At 42.2% G+C, this 18,112-nt stretch overlaps 1 protein-coding gene across 1 annotated transcript in view; it reads left to right on the forward strand.

The window, feature by feature from the left end:
• Positions 1-18,112, forward strand: part of LOC307144232 (uncharacterized protein) — a gene marked incomplete at its 3' end in the record, with an annotated part of 160,024 nt that overhangs the window by 55,871 nt on the left and 86,041 nt on the right. The window contains exons 18-19 of the mRNA XM_079846335.1: positions 12,957-13,163; positions 14,298-14,418. Coding sequence (XP_079702461.1) covers positions 12,957-13,163; positions 14,298-14,418 — 328 coding nt within the window. The remainder of the gene's footprint in view (positions 1-12,956; positions 13,164-14,297; positions 14,419-18,112) is intronic.

Raw genomic sequence — 18,112 nt, forward strand, 5'->3', positions numbered from 1 at the left:
TAGCTACAGGTACAGAGCGAAACTAGCGTCATTTAGCTACAGGTACAGAGCGAAACTAGCGTCATTTAGCTACAGGTACAGAGCGAAACTAGCGTCATTTAGCTACAGGTACAGAGCGAAACTAACGTCATTTAGCTACAGGTACAGAGCAAAACTATCGTCATTTAGCTACAGGTACAGAGCGAAACTATCGTCATTTAGCTACAGGTACAGAGCGAAACTAACGTCATTTAGCTACAGGTACAGAGCAAAACTATCGTCATTTAGCTACAGGTACAGAGCGAAACTAGCGTCATTTAGCTACAGGTACAGAGCGAAACTAGCGGCATTTAGCTACAGGTACAGAGCGAAACTAGTGTCATTCAGCTACAGGTACAGAGCGAAACTAGCGTCATTTAGCTACAGGTACAGAGCGAAACTAGCGTCATTTAGCTACAGGTACAGAGCAAAACTAACGTCATTTAGCTACAGGTACAGAGCGAAACTAGCGTCATTTAGCTACAGGTACAGAGCGAAACTAGCGTCATTTAGCTACAGGTACAGAGCAAAACTAACGTCATTTAGCTACAGGTACAGAGCAAAACTAACGTCATTTAGCTACAGGTACAGAGCGAAACTAGCGTCATTTAGCTACAGGTACAGAGCGAAACTAGCGTCATTTAGCTACAGGTACAGAGCGAAACTAGCGTCATTTAGCTACAGGTACAGAGCGAAACTAACGTCATTTAGCTACAGGTACAGAGCGAAACTAGTGTCATTTAGCTACAGGTACAGAGCGAAACTAGCGTCATTTAGCTACAGGTACAGAGCGAAACTAACGTCATTTAGCTACAGGTACAGAGCGAAACTAGTGTCATTCAGCTACAGGTACAGAGCGAAACTAGCGTCATTTAGCTACAGGTACAGAGCGAAACTAACGTCATTTAGCTACAGGTACAGAGCGAAACTAGCGTCATTTAGCTACAGGTACAGAGCGAAACTAGCGTCATTTAGCTACAGGTACAGAGCGAAACTAGCGTCATTTAGCTACAGGTACAGAGCGAAACTAGCGTCATTTAGCTACAGGTACAGAGCGAAACTAGCGTCATTTAGCTACAGGTACAGAGCGAAACTAGCGTCATTTAGCTACAGGTACAGAGCGAAACTAACGTCATTTAGCTACAGGTACAGAGCGAAACTAGCGTCATTTAGCTACAGGTACAGAGCGAAACTAGCGTCATTTAGCTACAGGTACAGAGCGAAACTAGCGGCATTTAGCTACAGGTACAGAGCAGGGTTTCCGTTGTCCGGTAATTACCGGACATTGGCCGGGAAAAAAATTAAATGTCCGAAAAAATTAAATCTTTTCGGTCAAATTGTCAGATTAAAATTTCAGATTAAAATCTGACAAATAGCTCTCCAAGAATATGCAGAACCAGCGATCAGAAGGATTGTTTGCCATTTTACAAGCCTTCTGCGGACACCGCTCCTCTTATCGATACCGTAAGCCTGCGACGTGATGCCCTCGCTGTCATGACAGCGCTCCGTGGCTATGGAGGATTGCATGTCTCCACAGCCTGCGAAGTCCTCATATGTGATTTCAGCGAAATGTATCCAGAGTGGACCAAGCTCGCCAAGATAGCCTGTGTAATCCCTGTCTCGAGTGTTCCTGCAGAGAGGGGGTTCTCACAGCAGAATCGGATCAAGACGAAGCAGCGATCGCCTTGCGGAGAACAAGGTTACGCGGCTTATGCGCATTGCAAGTTGTGGAGAGACACTGGGAACTTTTGATTTTAAGTCGGCAGCTGCACAATTCAGCACTGCAAAAAAGCGTAAAAAGTAGCCAAAAATGACGCGAGACAATGTTATAGGCCTAGTCATTTGTTTGTTCAAGTTCATTTGACAAGGAGTCATTTACACGGTGGCCAATTTAAATGTTACCAACTAAATGAGACATACTGAGTTTATAATTAAATTTGCTTGAGTAAAAACAATGCTATATTCGGATATTTTATGTGGGGAAGGGGGGTTGGTTTGTTAAACTATGAAATGTGAAACCATAGTAAAAAAAATTGGTTGATTGACGCCAATCGGACGTTCATGTTTTTTTCCCCGTCTATTTGAAAGTTAGGCTAATAAACATGTTGCATATACGGCCTGATTATGTCATTTTTTTAAGTTACATAAACTGCTTTCAGTTTTCCTCAACTTGAATAATTAAGAGGCGATATTTGACCGGCATATCATCAAAATGTCCGGAAAACGAAACCTCTGCCGGTCACTTTGACCGGCACCATTTTTTTCTAGCGGAAACTCTGGTACAGAGCGAAACTAGCGGCATTTAGCTACAGGTACAGAGCGAAACTAGCGGCATTTAGCTACAGGTACAGAGCGAAACTAGCGGCATTTAGCTACAGGTACAGAGCGAAACTAACGTCATTTAGCTACAGGTACAGAGCGAAACTAGCGGCATTTAGCTACAGGTACAGAGCGAAACTAGCGTCATTTAGCTACAGGTACAGAGCGAAACTAACGTCATTTAGCTACAGGTACAGAGCGAAACTAGCGTCATTCAGCTACAGGTACAGAGCGAAACTAGTGTCATTTAGCTACAGGTACAGAGCGAAACTAGCGTCATTTAGCTACAGGTACAGAGCGAAACTAGTGTCATTTAGCTACAGGTACAGAGCGAAACTAGCGTCATTCAGCTACAGGTACAGAGCGAAACTAGCGTCATTTAGCTACAGGTACAGAGCGAAACTAACGTCATTTAGCTACAGGTACAGAGCGAAACTAGCGTCATTTAGCTACAGGTACAGAGCGAAACTAACGTCATTTAGCTACAGGTACAGAGCGAAACTAGTATCATTTAGCTACAGGTACAGAGCGAAACTAACGTCATTTAGCTACAGGTACAGAGCGAAACTAGCGTCATTTAGCTACAGGTACAGAGCGAAACTAGCGTCATTTAGCTACAGGTACAGAGCGAAACTAGCGTCATTTAGCTACAGGTACAGAGCGAAACTAACGTCATTTAGCTACAGGTACAGAGCGAAACTAGTGTCATTTAGCTACAGGTACAGAGCGAAACTAACGTCATTTAGCTACAGGTACAGAGCGAAACTAGCGTCATTTAGCTACAGGTACAGAGCGAAACTAGCGTCATTTAGCTACAGGTACAGAGCGAAACTAGCGGCATTTAGCTACAGGTACAGAGCGAAACTAACGTCATTTAGCTACAGGTACAGAGCGAAACTAGCGTCATTTAGCTACAGGTACAGAGCGAAACTAGCGTCATTTAGCTACAGGTACAGAGCGAAACTAGCGGCATTTAGCTACAGGTACAGAGCGAAACTAGCGGCATTTAGCTACAGGTACAGAGCGAAACTAGCGGCATTTAGCTACAGGTACAGAGCGAAACTAGCGTCATTTAGCTACAGGTACAGAGCGAAACTAACGTCATTTAGCTACAGGTACAGAGCGAAACTAGCGTCATTCAGCTACAGGTACAGAGCGAAACTAGTGTCATTTAGCTACAGGTACAGAGCGAAACCAGCGTCATTTAGCTACAGGTACAGAGCGAAACTAGCGTCATTTAGCTACAGGTACAGAGCGAAACTAGTATCATTTAGCTACAGGTACAGAGCGAAACTAACGTCATTTAGCTACAGGTACAGAGCGAAACTAACGTCATTTAGCTACAGGTACAGAGCGAAACTAGTGTCATTCAGCTACAGGTACAGAGCGAAACTAGCGTCATTCAGCTACAGGTACAGAGCGAAACTAGTGTCATTTAGCTACAGGTACAGAGCGAAACCAGCGTCATTTAGCTACAGGTACAGAGCGAAACTAGCGTCATTTAGCTACAGGTACAGAGCGAAACTAGTATCATTTAGCTACAGGTACAGAGCGAAACTAGCGTCATTTAGCTACAGGTACAGAGCGAAACTAGCGTCATTCAGCTACAGGTACAGAGCGAAACTAGCGTCATTTAGCTACAGGTACAGAGCGAAACTAGCGTCATTTAGCTACAGGTACAGAGCGAAACTAGCGTCATTTAGCTACAGGTACAGAGCGAAACTAACGTCATTTAGCTACAGGTACAGAGCGAAACTAACGTCATTTAGCTACAGGTACAGAGCGAAACTAGTGTCATTCAGCTACAGGTACAGAGCGAAACTAGCGTCATTTAGCTACAGGTACAGAGCGAAACTAGCGTCATTTAGCTACAGGTACAGAGCGAAACTAGCGTCATTTATCTACAGGTACAGAGCGAAACTAACGTCATTTAGCTACAGGTACAGAGCGAAACTAACGTCATTTAGCTACAGGTACAGAGCGAAACTAGCGTCATTTAGCTACAGGTACAGAGCGAAACTAGCGTCATTTAGCTACAGGTACAGAGCGAAACTAGTGTCATTTAGCTACAGGTACAGAGCGAAACTAGCGTCATTTAGCTACAGGTACAGAGCAAAACTAGCGTCATTTAGCTACAGGTACAGAGCAAAACTAGCGTCATTTAGCTACAGGTACAGAGCGAAACTAACGTCATTTAGCTACAGGTACAGAGCGAAACTAGCATCATTTAGCTACAGGTACAGAGCGAAACTAACGTCATTTAGCTACAGGTACAGAGCGAAACTAACGTCATTTAGCTACAGGTACAGAGCGAAACTAGCGTCATTTAGCTACAGGTACAGAGCGAAACTAGCGTCATTTAGCTACAGGTACAGAGCGAAACTAGTGTCATTTAGCTACAGGTACAGAGCGAAACTAGCGTCATTTAGCTACAGGTACAGAGCGAAACTAGCGTCATTTAGCTACAGGTACAGAGCGAAACTAGCGTCATTTAGCTACAGGTACAGAGCGAAACTAGTGTCATTTAGCTACAGGTACAGAGCAAAACTAGCATCTTCAGTTCAGTTCTGGAGGCAGTGTTAATTTTGACACCAATTTTTGATTTCGTTTAGTCTTTTGACTAAAATGCCGTTTAGTTTTAGTCATATTTTAATCACCTGAATTGTTTTTAGTTTTTGTCTAGTTTTAGTCTCCTAAATCTTACACAACCGACTGTCAATTTAAGTGACATTTTGACATCTTTTGTTTTTGACATTAAAAATACACGTAAGAGCTCAATTCACTTTTTTAAAAACATCTGTATAGTTTTTATAACTCCGTATTAAGAAATGCATCAGATTAATATATTGTATAAATCTGTTAATCAACCCCAGTCCGGATCAAAACTACTGAATGTTTAAAAAAAAATCCAGGATTTTTACTCTTTAATTGCCAAGTTCATAAATGATGTCACTGATTTGAGGAAAGAAACACACACAATGACTTATTTTCAATATTAAAAGTGATTTTGGACTGGATATTTTTCACCTGTTATCGCAGTCTTGGACATGTGGAAGATTAGGAACAACACTGGCTTTGATGCAGTTTTAGTTTTTGTGCAGCATCAGATTTGAATGTTTTCTCGCTCATTTATACGCCGTTATACTCCATATAAAGACAGAAACTAAGCTCTTTTAGAACAGGCGCTAAAGAGTTAATAGTGCCACCTGGTGATCAACTGTAAAAATGACACATTGACACATTTGACCTCTTCCCAACAGGGAAAACCACCAACAATCAAGAATGCATGATTATATGGTGTCATTGCTTTGCAAACAAGAAATGATGTTATAATGGAAGTCAATGGGGCAAAAACAGCCACGAGCAGTAAATGAGCGAGAAAACATTAAAATCTGATCACAAACTAACAACGCATCAAAGCCAGTGTTGTTACTCATCTTCCACATGCCCAAGACTGATAAAAGATAAAAAATATCCAGTCCACAATCACTTTTTATATTGAAAATAAGTCATTTTGTGTGTGTTTTTTTCCCCTCAAATCAGTTTTTGAAAAACAATTGTCAGTTAAAGAGTAAAAATTCTGGATATTTTTAAACATTCAGTTATTTTGATCATGACTGAGGTTGATTCATATTAATCTGATACATTTAGTGGATGTTTTCATCTCGAACATATCGAAAAGCTCGTGAATTTGAACAATACACAAGGGTTAATTCATTATAAACGCTTTAATTAAAGCGTTAACTTTTTTCAGAAAACGAGACTTAATGTGTTCAGTCATTTCTCTTCTCCAGTAAATGTCATTTTCCGAACCGCTGAATCGACTCGCTGATTCATAATGCTCTGAACCGCTGAATCGACTCGCTGATTCATAACCCTCTGAACCGCTGAATCGACTCACTGATTCATAACGCTTCGAACCGCTGAATCAACTCGCTGATTCATAACGCTCTGAACCGCTGAATCGACTCGCTGATTCATAACGCTCTGAACCGCTGAATCGACTCACTGATTCATAACGCTTCGAATCGCTGAATCGACTCACTGATTCATAACGCTCTGAACCGCTGAATCGACTCGCTGATTCATAACGCTCTGAACCGCTGAATCGACTCGCTGATTCATAACGCTCTGAACCGCTGAATCGACTCACTGATTCATAACGCTCTGAACCACTGAATCGACTCGCTGATTCATAACGCTCTGAACCGCTGAATCGACTCACTGATTCATAACGCTCTGAACCGCTGAATCGACTCACTGATTCATAATGCTTCGAACCGCTGAATCGACTCACTGATTCATAACGCTCCGAACCGCTGAATCGACTCACTGATTCATAACGCTCTGAACCGCTGAATCGACTCGCTGATTCATAATGCTCTGAACCGCTGAATCGACTCACTGATTCATAACGCTCTGAACCGCTGAATCGACTCACTGATTCACAACGCTCCGAACCGCTGAATCGACTCACTGATTCATAACGCTCTGAACCGCTGAATCGACTCACTGATTCATAACGCTCCGAACCGCTGAATCGACTCACTGATTCATAACGCTCTGAACCGCTGAATCGACTCGCTGATTCATAATGCTCTGAACCGCTGAATCGACTCACTGATTCATAGCGCTCTGAACCGCTGAATCGACTCGCTGATTCATAACGCTCTGAACCGCTGAATCGACTCGCTGATTCATAACGCTCTGAACCGCTGAATCGACTCGTTGATTCATAACGCTCTGAACCGCTGAATCGACTCACTGATTCATAACGCTCTGAACCGCTGAATCGACTCACTGATTCATAACGCTTCGAACCGCTGAATCGACTCACTGATTCATAACGCTTCGAGGCTTCATGAGGCCGTGTTTTGAAATCGTCATCACTATATAAGTCGTTATTTAGGGTTTTTTTGTGCACAGAAACTATTCTCGTCTTCATAAAGTTATTGTAGAGCCGCTGTAGTGAGATGGACTTTGTAACTTTAGTCTTTAGTGTCTTTTAAGGGTCTTGAGAGTGTAAAGTTGAGCCAATGGAGGCCTTTCAGAGCATCAGATTTACACTAAAATATCTTCATTTGTGTCTGAAGATGAACGGAGGTCTGACGGGTGTCCAACCACATGAGGCTCAGTCATTAATGACACAATTTACAGTTTTGGCTGAACTAACCCTTTAATGTGTTCAGTCATTTCTCTTCTCCAGTAAATGTGTTTTGATTTAAGAATGTTTAGACATCTGTGCTGTAAAACGAGACAGAAACACAGAGGAAGAGCATCAGTGTAGGGGTGAGAGATCAGTCAATATCAGTAGGCGAAGATCATTTTCCCATCATTACCCGAGACGTCTCGCAGCAGGTGGGCGGGTACCAGAGGCGGGAGGAAGTCATGTAACTAGGCTGTTGTCATGACAACCGTTGCCGAGTGTCATTCTTCGGGGGTTAGAGGTTCAGTCTCCTGTCACATCATTAGTCTCGATGCCTCTGGTGCGGCGGCTTCATTCCCATGATGACACCAGAGAGTGGGATCGCTCTCTCTCTCCGCTGGGAATTGGGTTTATGATCAGTTCATTTCTGATTGGAGTCATGTTTTGTTATGCGGCAAGGCTATAAATGACTTAAAGTTGCAAATTTACTATACACTATGTCGCCAAAAGTGTTGTGACGCCTGCCTTTACTGCACATGAGCTTCCCATTCTCCATCCGTAGGGTTTAATACGAAGTCGCTCTAACAGCTTCAGCTCTTCTTTCCTCAAGGTTTAGGAGTGTGTTTATGGGGAATCTTCTAGAAGCGCATTTGTGATGTTGGACGAGAAGGCCTGTGCCCGGTTGCATAAAGCACCTTAAGCTTTTCCTTTAAGGGGCGATTTCCCCTTACCGAAGAGAATAACTTAAAGGGTTAGTTCAGCCAAAACTGTAAATTGTGTGATTAATGACTGAGCCTCATGTGGTTGGACACCCGTCAGACCTCCGTTCATCTTCAGACACAAATGAAGATATTTTAGTGTAAAGCTGATGCTCTGAAAGGCCTCCATTGGCTCAACTTTACACTCTCAAGACCCTTAAAAGACACTAAAGACTAAAGTTACAAAGTCCATCTCACTACAGCGGCTCTACAATAACTTTATGAAGACGAGAATAGTTTCTGTGCGCAAAAAAACCCTAAATAACGACTTATATAGAGATGACGATTTCAAAACACGGCATCATGAAGCTTCAGAGCGTTATGAATCAGTGAGTCGATTCAGCGGTTCGAAGCGTTATGAATCAGTTAGTCGATTCAGCGGTTTGAAACGTTATGAATCAGTGAGTCGATTCAGCGGTTCAGAGCGCTATGAATCAGTTAGTCGATTCAGCGGTTTGAAACGTTATGAATGTTATGTGTATTGTTGTTTGGAGTGCTTTTACAATACACAAACATACACATATAGTGGCCAGCTAAACAAATGTACACACTATACATCGCATGCTCCATTGATCAATACGTGATCATGTTTGGGCTACTTGATGGGCATAGGCAAAAACAGACATTTGAAGCAGTCTTACTCACTGCCTGCGGTTCCAACGTTGGGACCTTTATCGTTGGGACCGCTCCATCCTTCAGTATTAGGCGATTTGAAAATCCGCCGTCGAACTGGGCCTTGTTTATAAAACAATCGGCACCGAAATGCAGGGAACAGACATAAATATTTGCGCAACTCAGTTGCTGATCCGGAAAAGCAAATTCTATCCACTTTTGCCTTAACGCGGGGTTATTTGGCTACGAGCCAGCGCTTTGATGGGCGTAGCCTATTGCTTTCACGCGCTCTCTCTCTCTCTCTCTCTCTCTCTCTCTCTCTCTCTCTCTCTCTCTCTCTCTCTCTCTCTCTCTCTCGCGCGCGCTCTTCCGGTAGAATTGTCCGTACGGCCCATACAAGGAAATTCCGCCCTGTTGACGTCAAGCGGACCCATGATCGAAAAAAACTTTCCGAAACTTATGACTAACAGGAAGTACTAATTTTGGCACAGAAATACTCCCATCAAACGTCCACCTTAGCTTTTGAAACTTTGTCCATGTTTAGCATGGGAATCCAAGTCTTTAACAGTGCAAAAAGATCAGTATGCATGAAACAGCATTTCACCCCCCCTTTAAGGGAAAATTACACTTAAGGTGCTTTATGCAACCGGGCACTGAATTTTAACTTTTAAGTACGGCTATGGTTGTGCGTCTGGGAACTGCCACCTTCTATTTTGCCATCAATTGATTAGTGTTCAAAAAATACCTGGAAATCATTGAACTTAATGTGATCCTACAAGAGTGATTACAGATAGGCTGTCTGCAAAAAAAAAAAAAATCACATTTTAAAGAAGAAAAATCATCCATTGTCTTTCAAAGCGGCTACGACTTTCTACTTTGAGGGCCTTGATAGAAATGTAGTGGAGTAAAAAGTACGATATTTGTCTTTCAAATGTAGTGAAGTAAAAGTCATAAGTTTCCAGAAACAATACTACTCAAGGACAGTACAGATACTCAAAAAGTGTACTTAAGTACAGAACTCAAGTAAATGTGCTTAGTTACTGTCCACTAGGGTTGGGTACCGAAACCCGGTTCCAATATGGCACCGGTACTTATATAACCAGTATGTACCGGACCGAATCAGAACGCAGATTTCGGTTCCTCATTTCGGTGCCAAAATTCAAACGTGCTTTCACGCTTTGGCTGAGCCAGAGACAGACACTCAGCGCTGGTCACATCACAACTCATGACAACTATTCAGTGTTTTCAACCACATCTCATGACAACTATTCCGTGTTTTCAACCACATCTCATGACAACTATTCCGTGTTTTCAACCACATCTCATGACAACTATTCCGTGTTTTCAACCACATCTCATGACAACTATTCCGTGTTTTCAACCACATCATGTTTATTTCAGGTTTCAGGCATTTAAATGCTCATAAGTACTAGCAAAAAACACACACTGATGTCTATGGAAGCGGCAATGACAATCCTTTCAGACAGTTATAATTTGACTAACGTTGTGTTTTATTCACATCAGATACATGCACATTATATAGTAACTATAAAGTTTACTCTATTCTTCTTCCAGTTCACTGGTCACTTACTTTCATGTATTTCGTGAGACGAGAATGAACTCAAGTGTTGTAAATCCGACAGATCCGATTCTGAGGCGCAAACTAACATGGCGCCGCCCATTGCGCTTTATAGATCAACTAACACACATTCACTCACACATTTGAACATCAGATAGTTCGTGACACAGTTAAGAAGTTTGTGAATATTTTGAATAAAAAGAAAAAACGAAATAAACCCGATACAGCTGAGCTGTCAGAGCTATTGCGCCTGCTGTGTGTCATGTGAGAAACATGACGCGTCGCCATGGAAACATTAAGGCCATGCATTCTAAAATATTTAGCCAGAGAATATGATCATATTTCAAAATAAAGCTGAAGCTCGAAGCTGGTTTGTAGCAGAGCAAGAATACAGACGTCTGCTGTTTTTACTGTAACTGTTATTTAGAGTTATATTAGGCCTGTCGTAGTTGGGTTAGGTGGCTTAGGTTTTACTGTGAATTTATAAATAAGTCAATAATAATTTGTAAATTGTGTTTTGTATTTATTTATATTCATACATTTAAGTATACATTAAACTTTTAATAAATGGTTCAATTTAAAAAAAATAAAAAGCCATTTAATGTCATCCACCTCGTTTTGTGGCCTTTTTTTTTATTTAAAAGTATCGGTTTGGCACCGTTTAGGCACCGGAACCGTTTTAAAAGTATCGGTTCAGGCACCGTTTAGGCACCGGTACCGTTTTAAAAGTATCGGTTCAGGCACCGTTTAGGCACCGGAACCGTTTTAAAAGTATCGGTTTGGCACCGTTTAGGCACCGGTACCGTTTTAAAAGTATCGGTTCAGGCACCGTTTAGGCACCGGAACCGTTTTAAAAGTATCGGTTCAGGCACCGTTTAGGCACCGGTACCATTTTAAAAGTATCGGTTCAGGCACCGTTTAGGCACCGGAACCGTTTTAAAAGTATCGGTTTGGCACCGTTTAGGCACCGGAACCGTTTTAAAAGTATCGGTTTGGCACCGTTTAGTCACCGGAACCGTTTTAAAAGTATCGGTTTGGCACCGTTTAGGCACCGGAACCGTTTTAAAAGTATCGGTTCAGGCACCGTTTAGGCACCGGAACCGTTTTAAAAGTATCGGTTCAGGCACCGTTTAGGCACCGGTACCGTTTTAAAAGTATCGGTTCAGGCACCGTTTAGGCACCGGATCCGTTTTAAAAGTATCGGTTTGGCACCGTTTAGGCACCGGAACCGTTTTAAAAGTATCGGTTTGGCACCGTTTAGGCACCGGAACCGTTTTAAAAGTATCGGTTTGGCACCGTTTAGGCACCGGAACCGTTTTAAAAGTATCGGTTTGGCACCGTTTAGTCACCGGAACCGTTTTAAAAGTATCGGTTTGGCACCGTTTAGGCACCGGAACCGTTTTAAAAGTATCGGTTTGGCACCGTTTAGGCACCGGAACAGTTTTAAAAGTATCGGTTTGGCACCATTTAGGCACCGGTACCGTTTTAAAAGTATCGGTTCAGGCACCGTTTAGGAACCGGTACAGTTTTAAAAGTATCGGTTTAGGCACCGGAACCGTTTTAAAAGTATCGGTTCAGGCACTGTTTAGGCACCGGAACCGTTTTAAAAGTATCGGTTCAGGCACCGTTTAGGCACCGGAACCGTTTTAAAAGTATCGGTTTGGCACCGTTTAGGCACCGGAACCGTTTTAAAAGTATTGGTTTGGCACCGTTTAGGAACCGGAACCGTTTTAAAAGTATCGGTTCAGGCACCGTTTAGGAACCGGTACAGTTTTAAAAGTATCGGTTCAGGCACCGTTTAGGAACCGGTACAGTTTTAAAAGTATCGGTTCAGGCACCGTTTAGGAACCGGTACAGTTTTAAAAGTATCGGTTCAGGCACAGTTTAGGCACCGGTACAGTTTTAAAAGTATCGGTTTGGCACCGTTTAGGCACCGGTACCGTTTTAAAAGTATCGGTTCAGGCACCGTTTAGGCACCGGTACAGTTTTAAAAGTATCGGTTCAGGCACCGTTTAGGAACCGGTACAGTTTTAAAAGTATCGGTTTGGCACCGTTTAGGCACCGGTACCGTTTTAAAAGTATCGGTTCAGGCACCGTTTAGGAACCGGTACAGTTTTAAAAGTATCGGTTTGGCACCGTTTAGGCACCGGAACCGTTTTAAAAGTATCGGTTCAGGCACCGTTTAGGCACCGGAACCGTTTTAAAAGTATCGGTTCAGGCACCGTTTAGGCACCGGAACCGTTTTAAAAGTATCGGTTCAGGCACCGTTTAGGCACCGGAACCGTTTTAAAAGTATCGGTTTGGCACCAGAATCGAAAAAAACCCAAACGATACCCAACCCTACTGTCCACCTGTGGTGTAGAAGCGTCTGCAGGCCTAGAGCTGGAGTTACACACCTGTGGCCGTGAAGGGGTTGAACACCTGAAGGGGAATGTAGTGTATTTCAGTATAAATGAGCTGAAGTTGCACATTCAGTGAGTGTGTTTTTCCTGATCTGGTGTTTGTGATGATCTGACCTGTGCAGGTGTTTTTGGAGCCGCTCTCTAAAGTGCTCGGTCAGGCCAAATCTAAAGCACTCCTGCTGGACTCCGCCCGCTCACACACACACACACACCACCTGAACAAACTGCACCAGATGGGGCTCCTGCTGGGCATCACTGAGTGGAGAGGGCACTTCAACAGCAAACTGGCATCGCCCGCTCCAGCCCAAGCGCCCGCACACGCCAAGAAGGTTTGCTTCACCTCTAGTTTCCTCCTTCCCACTGGATTCTGTGGCACCAACATCAGTCTCAGAAACACTCGCTATGTTTCCGTTTGTCATGTGAACTGAATGAGAAATGTTCAGATGTGGGGTAGGGATGCACGATTTTATCGGCACGACATCGGAATCGCCGATAAATGCATAAAATATAAAAATCGGCATCGGCTGAGATGAAAAAATTATGCCGATATGATAACGATCCTGCAATAACTGACATGTGCAAGGACTGCTATAGCGATAAGATCATGTCAGCCGTGTGCTCATTCTTCAAGCAAAAACAAGCACATGGTTATTTATATTGACCGTTTTTAAACACTGCCTTGAATTTGTGAATGTACAGAAGGACGTGACCCATAGGGTTGCTGGGTTTGCACAACAAAACTAGCCAAAAACAATCGCACAGCAGCAGAAGCTCCTCCAGGTCCTAGTGCCCGCCTCTAAAATGTTATATATGTAGAGGCGGCGCTGTTGATACAGTAATAAAATGAAAAGTAGAATACACAAATAAATTGAAGTTACTTTTTTTTCTGAATAAATAAAGCAGTAATGATGTCAAATCACAAACATGACAGTTTCAAATTAAATACTTGTATATACAGTTTATTAATCTGTAATAACATTTTATGAAATGGATGATGAAAAATAATCCAAGGAGCACTAAAATAATTGTATATTTTTTTATTTGAAGCTAAAGACAGCATCAACTGATGCCACTCCCACATCATAGGCACAAACATTACATCCCAAAATACAATATTTAGATTACAACTGAATCTGTCTGGGATGAAAAATCACTGACTTTATTATTATTATTTTTAGAGAAAATATACTCTTATTATAAAAATAACTTTATTAACATTTATTTATCTTTAACAAGTATCCTTTAAGCAAGGAGACATCAGAAATCTGAAACCAGAATGAAAAAAAAAAAGTTTTTGCTCAAAATGGTGTTGTTTCCAAACAAAGGGAAAAAATAAACATATATCGGTATCGGCATCGGCCAAAATGAGTTGAAAAATATCGGCATATCGAATATCGGCAAAAATCCAATACCGTGCATCCCTAATGTGGAGTGTGTTCAGCAAACGTCTCTGATCTGTGCAGATTGTGCCGGAAGACTCCATGAGCGACATGAGTTCAGTGAAGAGTCTGAATGAGATGGAGAACGAGGAGGAAGCGGAGCTCAGCACTTCCTCCAGCAGCCCCAGAGGAGCCCGCCAGCAGGGTGTGTGTGTGTGTGTGTGTGTGTGTGTGTGTGTGTGTGTGTGTGTGTGTGTGTGTGTGTGTGTGTGTGTGTGTGTGCGTGTGCGCGAGTGCGAGTGCGAGTGTGTGTGTGTGTGTGTGTGTGTGTGTGTGTGTGTGAAAGCACATGATAAACCTGCAGCTATTTCTCATCTGTGCGGTTACAGAAGTTTAACTCAGAACATTTCATTCTTAGGGTCATTAAAATGTGTAGAAAAATATGGTTTAAAATGAAATAAAATAAAAATATGGTTTAAAATGAAATAAAATAAAAATATGGTTTAAAATAAAAAATAAAATAAAAAATGGTATAAAATTAAATAAAAATATGATTTAAAAATAAATTAAATAAAAATAGAAATATGGTTTAAAATTAAATAAAATTATGATAAAATAGAAATATGGTTTAAAATTAAATTAAAATATGGTTTAAAATTAAATTAAAATATGATTTAAAATTAAATAAAATTAAAATAGATATATGGTTTTAAATTAAATAAAATTAAAATAGGGTTCAAAATTAAATAAAATAAAAAATGGTTTAAAATTAAATTAAATGAAAATATGATTTAAAATTAAATAAAATAAAAATAGAAATATGGTTTAAAATTAAGTAAAAATATGATAAAAAAATAGAAATATGGTTTAAAGGGGTGGTAAAACACATTCTTTTGAAGGCTTGATTGTGTTTGTGGGGTGCACTGTAACATGTGTTCATGCTTCGTTTTAAAAAAAATTGCTTTATTTTTCATATATTTGACCTTTATTCTACACTGCTCTGTCCCTCCTTGTGAAACGGTCTGATGCTTTCCGGGTTGTATGAAGCCAGTCCCTCAAAAATACGCAGTGGGCTCTGATTGGTTAGCTGGCCCAGTGTGTTGTGATTCGCTAACCGCAGTGCACGTCGGAAACGTCACGCCCCTTACCGCCCGAATCAGACCCAGAACATTTGAGTGAAGATGATCGAGCAGAACCTGTTCAGTCCTCAAGAGTAAAGACTGCGGATCTATAATGATCGCTACTGAATGGCACTTTAACTTTTGTATTTTTAGAACGATTATAGCCAAATATCTGTCGCAAGAACTAACCCAAAACAAACACTAAGCACTGACTTTAGTAAGTTAGCCAAATCACACACAGACCATGTTTAGCATGCCTGAAGATAAACAATACATAAAAGCTCTAATCAAAGAATCATTTACACTAATGCAAGGTTCGCTGTTGAGATTTTAACGTTAATGTTTGTAACGTTAGGTGTTCGTCGGATAACGTTAAGTATGAATGAGCATTTAACAGACTGGTTTGCAGAACAGCGCTGTCATCTGTTTACTTCCTTGCTACAACCTATTACAGGAAAACACATCGATGAAAAATAAATCAGACTTACAGGTTGTGGCCCGTGAACAGCTTCTGTTTGTAAATCCAGCTTTCAGGACAAGCCGTTGTGCATATCCTGTATTGAACTCGCGAAGTTTGTGGAAGATTGTGTTGTCCTCCGTGAAATGTGCAGCGCGCGCGTCATGCATCCACGCACCGGCAGTGTTTTTTTCACGCAGCTGACGTTGTGCAAATCCGGCATTGAAATCGCGAAGACGGTGGATGTTAGATGTGCTGCAGGGAGCCCTGCGCGCGCCTGATTCCCCGCTGACTCAAACACACGTGCATATAACATGCTGTATGTTAAACGCTCTGCAACGCACCCCCGTCCCAATGAAGGCTGAACAGAGCAAGTAACCCAGACCTGCAATCCGGATGGAAATAACAGCGTTTCCTCGGCATCGCGGCAACACCACTCCAGCCTAACTATACCACAACAACACTCCAGCCTAACTATACCACAACAACACTCCAGCCTAACTATACCACAACACCACTCCAGCCTAACTATACCACAACACCACTCCAGCCTAACTATACCACAACACCACTCCAGCCTAACTATACCACAACACCACTCCAGCCTAACTATACCACAACAACACTCCAGCCTAACTATACCACAACACCACTCCAGCCTAACTATACCACAACACCACTCCAGCCTAACTATACCACAACACCACTCCAGCCTAACTATACCACAACACCACTCCAGCCTAACTATACCACAACAACACTCCAGCCTAACTATACCACAACAACACTCCAGCCTAACTATACCACAACACCACTCCAGCCTAACTATACCACAACAACACTCCAGCCTAACTATACCACAACACCACTCCAGCCTAACTATACCACAACACCACTCCAGCCTAACTATACCACAACATCACTCCAGCCTAACTATACCACAACAACACTCCAGCCTAACTATACCACAACACCACTCCAGCCTAACTATACCACAACACCACTCCAGCCTAACTATACCGCAACACCACTCCAGCCTAACTATACCACAACACCACTCCAGCCTAACTATACCACAACACCACTCCAGCTTAACTATACCACAACACCACTCCAGCCTAACTATACCACAACACCACTCCAGCCTAACTATACCACAACACCACTCCAGCCTAACTATACCACAACAACACTCCAGCCTAACTATACCACAACACCACTCCAGCCTAACTATACCACAACACCACTCCAGCCTAACTATACCACAACAACACTCCAGCCTAACTATACCACAACAACACTCCAGCCTAACTATACCACAACAACACTCCAGCCTAACTATACCACAACAACACTCCAGCCTAACTATACCACAACACCACTCCAGCCTAACTATACCACAACAACACTCCAGCCTAACTATACCACAACACCACTCCAGCCTAACTATACCACAACAACACTCCAGCCTAACTATACCACAAAAACACTCCAGCCTAACTATACCACAACAACACTCCAGCCTAACTATACCACAACACCACTCCAGCCTAACTATACCACAACACCACTCCACCCTAACTATACCACAACAACACTCCAGCCTAACTATACCACAACACCACTCCAGCCTAACTATACCACAACAACACTCCAGCCTAACTATACCACAACAACACTCCAGCCTAACTATACCACAACACCACTCCAGCCTAACTATACCACAACACCACTCCAGCCTAACTATACCACAACACCACTCCAGCCTAACTATACCACAACAACACTCCAGCCTAACTATACCACAACAACACTCCAGCCTAACTATACCACAACAACACTCCAGCCTAACTATACCACAACACCACTCCTGCCTAACTATACCACAACAACACTCCAGCCTAACTATACCACAACAACACTCCAGCCTAACTATACCACAACAACACTCCAGCCTAACTATACCACAACAACACTCCAGCCTAACTATACCACAACACCACTCCTGCCTAACTATACCACAACAACACTCCAGCCTAACTATACCACAACACCACTCCAGCCTAACTATACCACAACAACACTCCAGCCTAACTATACCACAACAGCGCCGCGATACAAAATGCCCCCCCCCCCTTATTTACTATTCTCGGAGGAGGGGTTTATGTAAATATTGAGCCTGGTGATGTCAGCAAGCCCTGGAGGAATGTGTGTAGTCGCCTACTGGCCGTTTGCTGTAGTTCTTAGAAACTGATTTCTTTAAAAGCAAATATCTCCCTTTGCTTTAAACTTTGAACGTTGTAACTTTGCAGATGTTGTTT

The sequence above is a fragment of the Gobio gobio genome, assembly GCF_949357685.1.
Source record: "Gobio gobio genome assembly, chromosome: 20".
Lineage (NCBI taxonomy): Eukaryota > Metazoa > Chordata > Actinopteri > Cypriniformes > Gobionidae > Gobio > Gobio gobio.